Source organism: Chiloscyllium plagiosum, unplaced genomic scaffold (assembly GCF_037043375.1).
Source record: "Chiloscyllium plagiosum isolate Xiang-an unplaced genomic scaffold, Cpla_swu_hap1 HiC_scaffold_6, whole genome shotgun sequence".
NCBI classification, from domain to species: domain Eukaryota; kingdom Metazoa; phylum Chordata; class Chondrichthyes; order Orectolobiformes; family Hemiscylliidae; genus Chiloscyllium; species Chiloscyllium plagiosum.
Genome location: NW_028270144.1, coordinates 19,662,488 through 19,677,565, shown reverse-complemented (window position 1 = coordinate 19,677,565; position 15,078 = coordinate 19,662,488). Strand labels below are relative to the sequence as shown.

General features: G+C 40.6%; 1 protein-coding gene across 2 annotated transcripts in view; it reads left to right on the top strand.

The window, feature by feature from the left end:
* ubac2 (UBA domain containing 2) overlaps positions 1-15,078 on the top strand; it is a 246,884-nt gene that overhangs the window by 145,514 nt on the left and 86,292 nt on the right. For both annotated transcript variants that reach the window (XM_087987926.1, XM_087987927.1), the window contains exon 6: positions 4,520-4,567. In XM_087987926.1, the coding sequence (XP_087844052.1) occupies positions 4,520-4,567 (48 nt within the window). The remainder of the gene's footprint in view (positions 1-4,519; positions 4,568-15,078) is intronic.

The window sequence follows — 15,078 nt, the reverse complement described above, 5'->3', positions numbered from 1 at the left end:
CTCTTTACACGGCGGGTGGTTCACATGTGGAATGAACTTCCTGTGGAACCAGTGGATGTGGGTACAATAACAACGTTTAGAAGACATTTGGATAATTACATGAATAGGAAAAGTTTGGAGGGATATGGGCCAGGAGCAGGCAAGTGGGACTAATTTAGTTTGGGATTATGTTTGACATGGACTGGTTGGACCAAAGGATCTGTTTCCATGTATGGCTCTGTGACTTTATGATCTATTGATCCTATACTGGTTTACGAGAACAATCCTGTTGGTCCCATTCCTCCAGCCTATCCTGTCATTTGTCAGATTTATTTTCCTTGAATGCCCATTTAGTTTCAGTCTGAAATTAATAATTATCCCCGTTTCTACCATTGTCATTGAAGCAGGGGCTTCCAAATCATTACCACATGTTGAAAAACGAAAGTTCTTCCTCACATTCTCCTCCCATCTCTTTACCAAACCTTCAATCAATGTCTTGTGTTCCTTGTTGCAATTACTAATGGAAAGTATTTCTTGTCTACCTGAGCTAAACCTGTCATAATCTTGTACATTTCTATTTAATCTAACCTCAACTTCCTTTGTTTCATGGAAAGCCGCAGTAGTTCCTTCCGTAACGTATAGCAGCTAAAATCCCTTATCTTTGGAACCGTTCCAGTAACACTCTTGTGGAGCCTTTCAAGGACTCTCACATTCTTGCTGAAGTGTAGTGACCAGAACCGATTGTGTTTCTCTATTTGTGACCTCACCTGAGCTTGATCAATATTCAGTTACTTGCCTGATTTTCTACTCAGTATTTCTATTGATAAACTCCAAGATCCAATTAAGTTTGGTAATCCTTCTTTCAGGAGAAAGTGAGGACTGCAGATGCTGGAGATCAGAGCTGAAAATGTGTTCCTGGAAAATTCGCAGCAGGTCAGGCAGCATCCAAGGAGCAGGAGAATCAATGTTTCGGGCATGAGCCCTTCTTCAGGAATGATTCCTGAAGAAGGATTCCTGAAGAAGGATTCATGCCCGAAACGTCGATTCTCCTGCTCCTTGCATGCTGCCTGACCTGCTGCGCTTTTCCAGCAACATATTTTCAGCTCTAATCCTTCTTTCAGCATGTCCTACCACTTTCAACAATCAATGCAATTTTACTCTGGTCCCTCAGTCCCTGTCCAGTCTTTAGAATATGTAATTGAGTCTATTTTGCCCCTCCCTATCCTTTCTGCCAAAATGCATCAATTCATACTTCTCTGATTAAAATCCATCTTCTACTTACATTAAAACAAAATACTACAAATGCTGGAAATCTGACATAAAATGCTAGAGAAATTCAACAGGTCTGGCAGAGTCTATGGTGAGAGAAACAGAGTTAATGTGTTAAGTAAATTATTATTCTTCTAAGGAGGTAGTAATATTATAGGTTTACTTTTCATTGAAAGAGGACAAATGGAGAAAGAACAAAAGGTGAGGTGTGGGATAATAGAGGGCGAGGAGATTGAAAGATGAAGATATCATGGAGCAAAAGTCAAAGAGAATGATAATGGTCATAGTTTTAAAAGAAACAGAATTCGTCCAGAGTGAGTGTAAATGAAAGATGAGCCAAAGGCTCTGTCTGAAAATAAAAGCACGAGAAACAAGATTAAAACTGACAAATGACCAAAAGAAATGGGGGCAGCATTCATGGTGTAAGATTGTTGAACTCAGTGTTGAGTCCAGAAGGCTGTAAAATGTTTACAATAATTAGAAGGTACTCCATCAAGACAGCATCACTACATTCTCTTCATCAGCCCTTTCTGTTACTTCATCAAAAAATTCAATTAGATTATCTGTCTTTTGAGGGATGACGGTGGCATAGTGGTAATATCACTGAATTAGTAATCCAGAGGCCTAGGTTATTGCTTTGAGGACATAGGTTCAAATCCCACCATAGGAAATAGATGTAATTTATATCTAGAATTGAAAAGTGAATTAACAAGCTGACCTCAATAATGGTTACAATGAAACCATCATCAATAGTAGTAAACAGTTGTCTAGTTCACTAATGTCCTTTTAGGGAAAGAAATCCGCTATCCTAACGTGGTCTGTGTTATCCACAGGAGATTATGACAATCCCTTCATTTAGCTCCCTTCCCACTTTAGTACCTGGGATGCAAACTATCCGGATTGAGTTGCCTATCTTCTCTAGCATAACTCACATTTCCAATATATCCAGCTCATCAATCTTCAGTTTATTGATTACCTCTACCAATTCCACTTCTATGAATATTTTGTTGGGATCATCTTCCTCAGTCAGCACCAAAGTTCCTGCAAAGTACTTTATTAAGCGTTCTAGCTTTGCCTTGCTTCTCTCAGCATAAGTTCCCTGTTTTGTTCTTAAAGGCCCCCAGAACATGCTTATTGCCTGCCTACCATATACACAGCAACAAAAGGTTTTTGTGTTCCTTTTTACTTCAGGTGCCATTCTGTATTCAAGTGCTCTCTTCCTCAGTCTTATCCTTCTCTCAACGTATTGTATTTGGTTAGTTCTTGCCTGAAAGATTCAGCAAACCAACATCGTATTTCCATTTTCCTTTGCTTCACTGTGCTCTTAATCACCCCTGCCATGCAAGGAGTCCTGGCATTTCCTTACCTATCCCCTCTGATGGTATGTACCTAGCCTTGATCTGAAAATCTCCTCCTTAAAGGTTACCCTTCGTTTTGTTATAGTTTGACCCGTAAGCGATTGGCTAGATCCATTGTCATTTGACTGAAGTTGCCTTTCTTGTAGTTTTGCAGCTCTACTTAAGACTGTTCTTTGCCTTTCTCCATCACCAATGGTGAATTGGTCATTACTCACAACAACTCATTTCACTTGGCCTCCCTACATTAGTTAGGCCACTTTTGGAATATCGTGTGCAATTCTCGTCTTCCTATCGGAAAGATCTTGTGAAACTTGAAAAGGTTCAGAAAAAGGATGTCGCCTGGGTTGGAGAATTTGAGCTATAGGGAGAGGTTGAATAGGCTGCGGCTGCTTTCCCTGGAGCGTCGGAGGCTGAGGGGTGACCTTATAGAGGTTTATAAAATCATGAGGAGCATGGATAGGATAAATAGACAAAGTCTCTTCCCTGGGGTGAGGGAGTCCAGAACTAGAGGGCATAGGTTTAGGGTGAGAGGGGAAAGTTATAAAAGAGCCCTAAGGTGTAACCTTTTCATACAGAGGGTGGTATGTGTTTGGAATGAGCTGCCAGGGGAATTGGTGGAGGTTAGTACAATTGCAACATTTAAAAGGCATATGGATGGGTATATTAATAGGAAGGGTTTGGAGAGATATGGGCCAAGTGCTGGCAGGTGGGACTAGATTGTGTTGGGATATCTGGTCGGCATGGACAAGTTGGACTGAAGGGTCTGTTTCCATCTGTACATCTCTATGACTCTAAATCATGATTTGGAGGAGTTGGTGTTGGACTGGCATGGACAAAGTTAGAAATCACACAGCACCAGATTATAGTCCATCAGGTTTGTTTAGAAGCACTAGTTTTGAAGAGGCAGCACCTCGAAAGCTAGTGCTTGCAAATAAACCTGTTGGGCTATAACCTGGTGTTGTGTGATTTTTTAACTTTGTCCTATAGGAAGGATGTTATAAAACATGAAAAGGCTCAGAAAAGATTTACAAGGATGTTGCCATGGTTGGAGGTTTTTGAGCTATAGGGAGGGGCTGAACAGATGGGCTTGTTTTCCCTGAACCATCAGTGGCTGAGGGGTGACCTTACAGAAGTTTATAAAATAAGGGGCCTGGATAGGGTAAATGGACAAGGTCTTTTCCCTGGGGTGGGAGAGTCCAGGACTGCAAGGAATAGGTTTAGGGTGAGGTGGGGGGATAGATTTATAAGGCACCTAGCGGGCAACTAGGGTGGTGCACGTGTGGAATGAGCTGCCAGAGGAAGTGGTGGAGGCTGGTATAATTACAACAATTAAAAGACATCTGACTGGTAATATGAATAGAAGGGATTTAGAGGGATATGGACCAAAAGTGATGGCAAATGGGACTAGATTAATTTAGGATATCTTGTTGGTTTGGACGAGTTGGACCGAAGGGTCTGATTCCGTGCTGTGCATTTCTATGACCTCGTTAGCAGCAGATCCAGTAACACCACCTTCCTAGTTTCGCTGCAGACATACTGGTCAAGGAGCTTCTTCTGAACACATCTGAAAAATTCCCTCTACGTTTTTCCCTTTTGCTTTAATGCAGTCACTGTCTATATTTGGGTAACTAAAGTCCCCCAATGTCATTACTCTAGAGATTTTCCAAATCTCAGTAATTTTGTTTTATGTTACCATGAAGACTAATCTTTTATTAAATCATGAAATTAATGAAACATAGACAATGATTGTTCCTTATTGACATGCATATTTTATTATTTATATCTCGTTGATCTTAGTTCAGATCAGTCCTAATTTTGTTGAAGAGCAGTGCAGGGGCTGAATGGCTTGCTCCTGCACTTGATTTGTATGTTTGTATCTGCAGTTACCCATTTGTGTTTTGTTTTGTTTGTAGCTTTTGACATCTAGTACTACTACATGGATTTTGGCCTTTAGTGGATTAGTGAGTACCTTTTTACTTAATATTTTTTGTTTGAAAATAAGTCTCTTGCTGTGGTTTAAATTTTACGTCAATTCATTTGAAGGTTGTCAAAATTGATTTGGAGGCTTGATTGATGTACTGTGGTTGCAAGTTCACTGAATTACATAGAATGCAGAAACGTGATTCAGCCAAACAGATCTATGTCAGTGTTTATAAATAATCCAGGCCTGCTCTCACCATATTTCACTGGATTATCAGCTTAGCATTCTTCCTCATATACTTACCTAGATTCCCCTTAAATTTACTTGCCTCAACCACTCCATATGATAGCAAGTTCCACATTATTGCTAGAATAAAGCAAAGAATGTGGATGCTGCAAATCTGAAACGAAAACACAAATTGCTATAGAAACTCAGCAGCTCTGACAGTATCTATGGAGAGAAAGCAGAGTTAACATTTCTGGTTCTGAAGAAGGGTCACTGGACTCAAAACCTTTTAATTTTGCTTTCTTTCTACAAATACTGCCAGACCTACTGAGGTTCTCCAGCAATTTCTGTTTTTGTTCCACATTATTACTACTCCTTAGATAAAGTAATTCCTTTTGGATTCCAGCACTGTTTTGGATATGTCAGCATTTTCAATATATGATCAGAAAGTGTATGAACATTATGCAAACAAGTGTGATTGGCCACCTAGGAAATTCCTTGTGTGATTGATGAGCTTGATCCTAGAGCTGCATCTGTGACCACACATTTGGCAGCTGTTTCCAGAAAATAGAAATGATCCTTTGCATTGAGATTACTGGCTTTTCTTTCTCTGGTTCCTTTTCTATACTTCCTCTTGCTGGCTGGTCTTCTCAAAAGATTTGGCGCTTCATACTAGAATTTCTTCCAAGTCAAATTCTTCTGAATAGGGTATCGCATGCATTGACATTTATGTTGCATTTCTTGAGGGAAGCCTTCAGAGAGTCTTTGAAATGCTTCGTTTGACCTCCCCTCACTCGAGTGCCTTCCTTGAGTTGAACAAAGATGATTTGCTTTGACAATCGGAACTCAGGCATCCTAAGCATGTGGCCAACCCAACGGAGTTGGTTTCGGATGACCACTGCCTCAATGCTCATTCTGTTTGCAGCTTCAAGGATGCTGATGTTTGTACACCTGTCCTCCCATCTTGTATAGATGATCCATTTCAAACAGCAATAATGATACTACTTAAGGATCCTGACGTAGTGTCCATATGTGGTCCAGAGTCATATAGAAGAGTTGGAAGGATGACTGCTTTATGCACAAGGATTTTAGTCTCAGCGTGAATGTCATGGTCATCAAAGATTCTGAACCTTAGTTTTCCACAGGCAGTGCTTGCAGTTTGGGTGAAATGTTGAACCTCCACATCCATGTCAGCCTTGGATAAAAGATAATTCCCAAGTAAGGGAAATGTTTCACATTTGGGAAGGCTTCTCTATTGATCTTAGTGAAGAGGTAACCACATCTTAACCTGAGACAGATTGTTGAAGGATTTGAAACTCTTGAAGTTGAGGCTGAGTCCACTTCTTCAATATGACTCCACAAAGGAATTTAGCAGAAATGTTAAATCCTCTTTGAGAAAGCAGAGGTGGTGATGTTATCTGCAGACTGAAGTGCCATAAGCGAGTTTGTTGTTTATTTTCTTCTTGGATTTCAATCAGTTGAGGTTGAACAGTTTTCTGTCCATCTTGTAGACAATGTCCATACCACTGGCAAACTTGTTCTTGACAAGATGAAGAATGGTGGTGATGAACATAGAAAACAGGGTGTGGTAGATGACTCATCGCTATTTGACCCCTTCTTGACCTGAAAGGATTCTGTCATATTACCATCGGTAAGGACTGTCACCATATGTTGTCGAGATGGAAATGGAGGATGTTGATGAATTTCACTGGACAGTTGCCCTTTCACAGCATCTTCCATAGCACTTCCTCACTGACTGAGTCAAGAGCCTTTATCAGGTTGAAGTCCATTGTTGGTGCTGTTCCTGGCATTTCTCTTGCTGAGCAGTCAAAATCATCTATAGTTCTGCAGTTTGGACGGAAGCCACACTGGTTTTTAGCAAGGATTTCCACCAGGATTAGGAGATGGTGCCGAACGAGGATTTGGGTGATGATCTTTCTGGTGATGGAGAGTAGGGGGATTCCTTAATAGTTTTCCAGTCCACTTTGTCTCCTTTCTTGATGGTGGCATCCTTGAGATTGCCAGGGATTTTATCTTGGTCCCAGATTTTCAGGAACAGTTAATGGATATGACAGATAAGCTCCTCTTCCAAGTTTGAAAATCTCCACTGGAATGCCATCTCTTCCTACTTTTCTATTCTTAATGTGTCTAATGGTGGCTTCAACTTCTGCTACACTGGGTGAGAGTCCAAGAACATCTTTGGGGAGTTTGGGGTTTTGTCAAACATGTCCTTGTTGCCAATTGTATTGGAGATTGGGAGTTCTTTGAAGTATTCTATCCATCAGAGGCTGACATATTCTCTGTCCCTCAAACATGCTGTGCTTCAGTTTGAGGCTAAGGGTATTGGGTCTGTATATTGCCTTGGTGACATTGAAGAATCCCCAGATGTTGTGCTTGTCAGCAAGGAGTTGCAGCTCCTTCACTTTCTCAAACCATCATAGAATATACAGTGTAGCTATTCATCCGATCTGATGTGTGCTACTGTTTATACTCCTTATTGTCTGAGCTGCGATCTCCCTTTTTAAAATAAAACCTTAAGTTATCTCGAGAATGTGACTTGAAAGAAGTTCTGGTATTTACACATTAATCAACCAAAACTTGCAACCCATTCGAAAAGATGAAAGGCTTAACAACAATCTAGGTTTGTTCAACATATTGCATCAGTTGCATGACCCTGTGATGTTGTGCTGCAAATTCTGTCTCTTATGATCCTGCTCCATAGCTACCTGATGAAGGTGCAGCGCTTCTAAAGCTAGTATTTCCAAATAAACCTGTTGGACTACAACCTGGTGTTGTGTGATTTTTAACTTTGTCCACCCCAGTCCAACACTGGCACCTCCATGACATTACACTCCTTATGATCCTTCCTGAATTTTGTTAGTGACAGCCTGGCATTTATGTTCCTTCATTATGGACTCCCCTACCAATTTGAATGCTGTGTTGTTAAATGTATCTTTGTGTTTGTAAACCTCTCTTAGATTTATCTTTTCTATTAGTTCAAAGCATGATAACTCCAAGCTGTTGTTCTGCAATATTTTTAACAACAGAACTAGTTTCTTTGAAATATATTAAGGTGATGGGTTTAAATAATATAAATAAAAGGACAAAACTATCAAGGAGCATTTGAAGTCCATCATTCTCATGTTGGAGATGTGTGTCCAACCTTGTGAAATTGTTTTATTTGCAAAAACAAATTTCTGGTCTCCTTTATCTGACTTGAATATTACAAGAAAATTGCAGTTACTGCATCACTGGTTTTATTTCCCAATTGAACAATGCTCATTGATAATCATAATAACATTAGATGCTGAACTGAATGTCTTTTAATACTCGTGTCCACTGTACATTCTAGTGAATAGTTTCATTAGTCATTCACGATAACCACCTTTCTCAGTGCCTCAATTTTCTGTTACAATGCTGAATTCATATGATACTCTTTTCTAGTATCATAAGACTTAGGCTGAATGACCTGCATCTGTTCCTATCAAATCTGCTCTGCCCTTCGTTGCTGATCTGATAATCCTCAACTTCACTTTCTTGCTTTTTCTTCAAAATGCTTGCTTCCTTCCCTGATCAAACAGCTGTCTATCTCAGTGTTGAATGTATTTAATAACCCAGCCCCTACAGTCCTCTGTGGCAAAAGATTCCACAAATTCACCACGCTCTGAGAAAAGAAATCCCTCCTCATCTCTGTTAAGTGTGCAGAGTCAAAAGTGTGGTGCTGGAAAAGCACATTTAGGTAGGCAGCATCCAAGGAGCAGGAGAATCGACGTTTTGAGTATAAGCTCTTATTATTCTTCTCCCCCTCTATGAAGTGTGCAATCCCTTTTCCTGAGATTATGCTCTCTAGTCCTGGGGTCTCCCACAAAGTGGAAACAACCTTTCTGCATCTACTCTGTCACGACCCCTGAAGAATCATGAATGCATCAGTAAAGTCGCCTCTCATTCTAAACTCGACCCAAAATACTCAACCTCTCCCTGTCCCTGAATCGACATATGCCCGAAATGTCGATTTTCCTGTTCCTTTGATGCTGCCTGACCTGCTGCGCTTTTCCAGCAACACATTTTTAAGCTCTCCCTGTAAGACCCTCAGTATCCAGGATCAACCTCGTGAAGCTTCTCCACCCAATGTTACTATATATATGGTGCAGTGTTAACAATCCAAAGTAGTACAGGGCTGCTGCAAGGGTATTAGGTGCCTAAGACAGTCTTCAATCTTGTCTCTTGCCCTCCCCCAGAAAATAATTGTTATATCTTAGTATGAATAAATATTCTGGATTGATGATTATCGGTTTATTTTACAAAAAAAGAATATTGTAAAATTGATTGTATATTCTCACTGTCTTACACTTTACCCAGGTACCCAAGAAGTACACCTTACACAATGCGGTACAGTGTACATGATGTAATACCAAAGTGTCCTTGCAGCAGTTATTAGATGATTTTATGCACAGTTCTCATAATCAGTAATCTTTGTGATTGCGTGGGCTAGATTGAATTACATTTTTGATACTGTTCGTTGGTTCCCCATTTTGAAATTGCCATGTTGCTGTACAAATTGTAAAATTGCACATTAACGGAATGAGGAAGATCATGTGAAATTTTGGAAAGGCTGCAATGTAAATAAGTAGATATCTATGCGCATATCTGTACATGTGGATGTATATGAAATTGAGACATTTCATTCCCACTGCTGGAAATCTGTGTGCGTATGTACATAATTTCAGGAAGGATTGATTCCTTTTTTCCATTTCCTCTCCCCCTCCATATTGTTGCTGTAGGCTATCATCTAGTTTGTCTAGCGATCTTGCTATCCTGAAGTAGTACGTGTGAGATTTTGTAGACAGCAAGTTAACATCTAGCAGTAGAGGCAAGCATAATAAACTTCATTCAGTATCAATGCATGTATTTGCTTGATATTTTCCTCTTATTGGGAATGCGCTGAACTCTGAGCTCGCTATGTTTAGCAAGGAAGTCAAGGATTACAAGCAAAGGCAGAAAAGTGAGGTTCAGAGCACAATCAAATTAACCATGATCTTATCTAATAATGCAGCAGGCTCAGGGCTAATGGCTCATTCCTGCTCCTATTGCGTATAATTTTAATGTTTGCATTGTTATCTTCAGCATCAAGAGCGTTGCACGCCCAGAAATTTTATCATGGTTGAGCAACAGCTGAAGCAACATTTCAAACACTGAGTCTTCATTTCAGCTACCAGCAATTTGGCTGTGTCTTGAGCTCAAAATGCATTCCTGGCACTGGAGTTGCTATCTTTCTCCAGTCATCCAATATGACTGAAGTCTTCATCCTTTGATGCCATTCCAGTAAATCTCCTCTGCAACCTCTCTAAGGTCTTGACGTCCTTCCTAAAATGTGATGCCCAGAACTGACTTTGGTGTTCCAGCCTAATCAATGTTCAGTTTGGATTGAAATTCTTGCTAATTAACATTGAAGAGCACAGTTCAAATTACAGTGTCTGTCATTTATTAAGATGAATTTCATATTGTCATGGCAAGCAGCGATGAGATTTCTGGTCTTTGAATCCTGCATTGACATCTAGCAGAATACTTATTCAGAAGGGATTGGACATAGGCCTGTGTAGACTTACACACGTGAAAAGGAAGAACTGGCAATGGGGAAAGAGTAGGAATGAGTGGCAATAATTGGCTCTTTCAGAGGACCAGCTCAGGCACTATAGGCTGAGTGGCCTTCCCGTGCACAAGTGATAAGTGAATAATTTTCCCAAATTGTAATTGCTGCAACTTTGGACAATAGATGTTCTCCATAAGAATTACTAATTACAACTAATGTGTGTGATATTCAGAAATTGGAAGTGCAGACATGATGGATGTTGTTGCAGATTTGATTTCTTGTCGTGTTGTTGTTTGATGAGACCAAGAAGCCTTGATTTCTGATACTGATATTGTTCAGTAATCTTGAACTTGCGATGCTTGTTTCGGATAGTTGCACATTGCTGTCAGGACGATTGTTGCCTTGGAGATAGGTATTTTCAGATTCAGTGGTGATTGCGGTTGAGTGTGGATGTGGACAGGAAGCATTCTGACTGGGAACAGAACATTGTCGTTAGTGACTGACAATATATTTAATTAAAAAAAATGAAATTCTGTTTTGTGGAGTCGGTTCTTCAGTAATGCCACAGCTGCTAGGTATTGGAAATTTATAATAATTACATAAAACTCCATGGAAAGTACAGAACAAAAAAAGACTATTTGGACCAACTGTTTATGCCATTGTTCATGCTCTACACATTTCATCTCACTTACATCTCACCCTTTCAACATATTCCTATATATATTTTCTACGTATCATGAGAATCGGAACATTAACTCTGCTTTTTTCTGCCCACAAGTTCTGCCAAACCTGTTTCTATTTATGATTGCATCTGTCCATGGGATAAGCTCATTTTTGTTCACTTGCAACTGCTCTTTCAAAATCTCAATTGTTTAGCCTTCATGCATCCATTCACAATGACGTATCTGCAGCTAATTATCTGCTCAGCCACACTTTCCCCTCCATTTTTGATGTCCCAATACACATTAAATCCTTTACTTTTGCTTATTCTAGTCATTTCAGACCAGTTGAGCTCCCTTAAGTCCAAGACTTCCATGAAAATAGCAAATAACATTTTTAACCATTCACCACCAGACCTGCGGGATTGTAAGAGCAAAAGAACTAGGAACTGGAGTAGGCAATTCAGCCCCTCAATTCAGCTGTGTCATTTAATACCCTCATGGTTGATTTCACTTTTCCTGCTGGCTCTCCGTAATCCTTCAATTCATTACTACTTAAAAATGCATCTATCTCCTCCCTAAATTCACTAAGTGTCCCAGCATCTACAGCACTATAGGATAGTGAATTCCACAGATTCATGACGGTTTGAGAGAAAAAGTAATTTCTTCTCATCTGTTTTAAATCCGTTCCCCCTTATCATAAAACTATGGCTCCTTGTTCTATGTAAACATGAATTGAGTCCTGATGTTTAGATTAGAGTGGTGCTGGAAAAGCACAGCAGGTTAGGCAGCATCCGAGGAGCAGGAAAATTGATGTTTCAGGCAAAAGTACTTCATCAGGAATAGAGGCAGGGAGCCTCCAGGGTGGAGAGATAAATTGGGGGGGACATGCTAAGGAGAAGGTAGCAAAGAGTACAGTAGATTAATAGGGGTGGGGATGGAGGTGATAGGTTGGAGAGGAGGGTGGGGGATGGTAGCAAAGGGTACAATAGGTGAATGGAGGTAATAAGTCAGAGGGGAGTGTGGGGGAAGGTAGTAAAGGGTACGATAGGTGAATGGGGGTGGGGATGGAGGTGATAGGTCAGAGGGGAGGGTGGGGGAAGATAGCAAAGAATATAATAGGTGAATGGGGTGGGGATGGAGGTGATAGGTTAGAGAGGAGGGTGGGGGATGGTAGCAAAGGGTACAATAGGTGAATGGAGGTAATAAGTCAGAGGCGAGTGTCGGGGAAGGTAGTAAAGGGTACGATAGGTGAATGGGAGTGGGGATGGAGGTGATACGTCATAGGGGAGGGTGGGGGAATGTAGCAAAGAGTACAATAGGTGAATGGGGGTGGGGATGGAGTTGATAAGTCAGAGGGGAGGGTGGGGGAAGGTAGCAAAGAGTACAGTAGGTGAATCGGGGTGGGGATGGAGGTGATAGGTCAGAGGGGAGGGTGGAGTGGATAGGTGGAAAGGGCTTTGGCCTGAAACATCGATTTTACTGTTCCTCGGATGCTGCCTGACCTGCTGTGCTTTTCCAGCACCACTCTAATCTAAACTCTGGTTTCCAGCATCTGCAGTCCTCACTTTTGCCTATGAATTGAGTCCTGCACATTGCCTGCCAAAAGTGCTCATTGTTCCAGAGTCTTCTTGGAATGCAAAGTTAAACCCTTAAAATATTTTGTTTTGTGTATTAGTTTGCACAAACTAATGTCTGCAGCTTTTCTCTATTTCAACTCAATTTCAAGTGTAGGGAGACTCAGGGAATTCTTTGTCCCGAAGATTGAACATCATCAAGTGCTTCCAAAACCACTAGGCAAAACTTTCTTTAAAGTTCGGTCCTGCCCTAGCCCAGAACTTGCAACTTTCTCTGGTTCCCTCTTATCTTTTCTACATGCTTTGTTCCTCATTCATCTTGTCCATGAATTCTCCCTCCTGCTGTCTTGTCCTGATTCCAACTTGATTCCTGGACTACTCAACTTCTGTGTTCTACGATCTTATACTCCACAACCACGTGATGAAGCAGCAGTGCCCTGAAAGCTAGTGCTTTCAAATAAAGCTATTGGACTATAACCTGGTGTTGTGTGATTTTTAACAATTCACAATGTATTTCAGTAACTTGTTTTTAAAATTGCAAACATCTTCTTATATAATTTCTTTCATTTAAAGCATTATCTTTTCAGTCCAAAATCAAAACTAATCTTTGCATGACTCCACCTTCCAGAGAGATGAAGTGCCATTTCAAAAATTAATTTCATTATAAGATAGATAACAATACATGGACTGAAATACATTCGCCCTCCTTCATCCTTTTAGAAGTATTATACAATGGTCTGTCAATCTTTTCATAAATTCTTAACTTGTTCTTTAATTTCTACTGCCGGGACAATGTACCTGCTACGGTCCTGGTTTCACATTTTCTATATGAGGCATGGAAACTCTGAAAAATGTACTGCAGCATGAAAGGAAACTTCCTAATTTTCCAATTCATTATTTGACTGTGTTTGACCTTTCTGCAGCTTTCTCACAAAAAATTATTTCTCATAAATGGGAAATTCCATTATCAATGTGCAGCCAGTCATGTACTCTAAATGTGGGTATGTTCGCTGAGCTGGGAAGTTGGTTTGCAAGCATTTCATCCCATCTTTAGGTGACATCCACAGTGCTGTGGAGCTTCCTATGAAGTGCTGCTGTCCTGTGTCAGTTGGAATGTATTTGATTTCATTCCCAGTGCTTCCGGTTGCTGGTTCTGGTTGTTCATTGCCGTGATCGGCATATTGGATCTAGGTCTATGCGTTGTTGATGGAGCCCATAGATGGGTGCCATGCCTCTAGAAACTCTCTGGCTGTCCTCTGTTTGGCTTGACCTATTATTGTTGTGTTGTCCCAGTCGAATTTGTGGTCCTTGTCATCTGTGTCATCTAGGGACAGCTTGCCGTGGCGTTTAGTGGCTAGTTGATGTTCATGAAATATGGATTGCTAGTTGTCTGCCTGTTTGTCCGATATAGTGTTTTGTGCATTCCCTGCATGGAATCTTGTACACCACCTTTGTCTTGCACATGATGGGTGTTAGTTATTTTGATCTGGTGAGTTATTGTCTGAGCATGGCTGTTGGTTTGTCTGCTGTCATGAATCCAAGTGGTCAGAGAAGTCCAACAGTCAGTTCCGAGACATTTTTTTATACAAGGTAGAGTGGTTAGTAGTTGTGACATGTCTGTGTCGCATCGTTTATCTGCTAGGCATCTGCGGATGAAGTTGCAGGGATATTCGCTCTTGGCAAAGAGAAGTAGAGGTGTTTTTCTTCCTCTCTTCACAGATCGGGAGTGCTGCAGTGTGTTGTAGCCCTTTTGATCAGCCTCCTAATGCAGCTTCTCTTGTGTGTGTTTGGATGGTTGCTGTTATAATTCAGGATCTGATTTGTGTGTGTGGCTTTTCTGTACTTTTGTTGTGCATTCCCAGCTTGGCAAATACACCCACAACAACTGCGACCAGCACCCAAGCTACAAATCTTTACACAAACCTTGTACTCTAAATAAAAGTAATGTTAATGTGGAATAAAACACTTAATCTGTATCCAAATGTCTACTTGAAAGCCGAAACTAAGTAGCAGATTTAAAACAGAGATGAGAGGAATTGTTCTTTCAAAGGGTCATGAGTGTGTGGGGTTCACTATCCCAGAGTGTGGTGGATGTCAGGGCACTGCATAAATTTGAGGAAGAGAGAGACAGATTTTTAATTAGTAACATATTAAGTGGTTATGGGAGTGGGAAGGCCAAGATGAAGTCAGCCGTGTTTGTATTAAGTGACACAGCAGGCTCAAGGAGTTGAGTGGTCTATTATTCTTACGTTCTTCTGAAAAAAATCAACTGCATTTGGTTTCAGAGTGTCAACATATTTGTGTCAATGTCTTAAAATTATACTTTGTGCTTTTGGATTGCAGTTATTGAATTCTTCTTTACATTTCTAATTCAAGTAAATACTCTAGCAATCCTGCTTTTCTTTTAGTCACTTGTGAAAGGTGGGTTTCACAGACTGGCCAGGATGTATTATCTGTCCCTAGCTTGCCTTGAGAAGGTGGCAGTGAGCTGCCTCCTTGA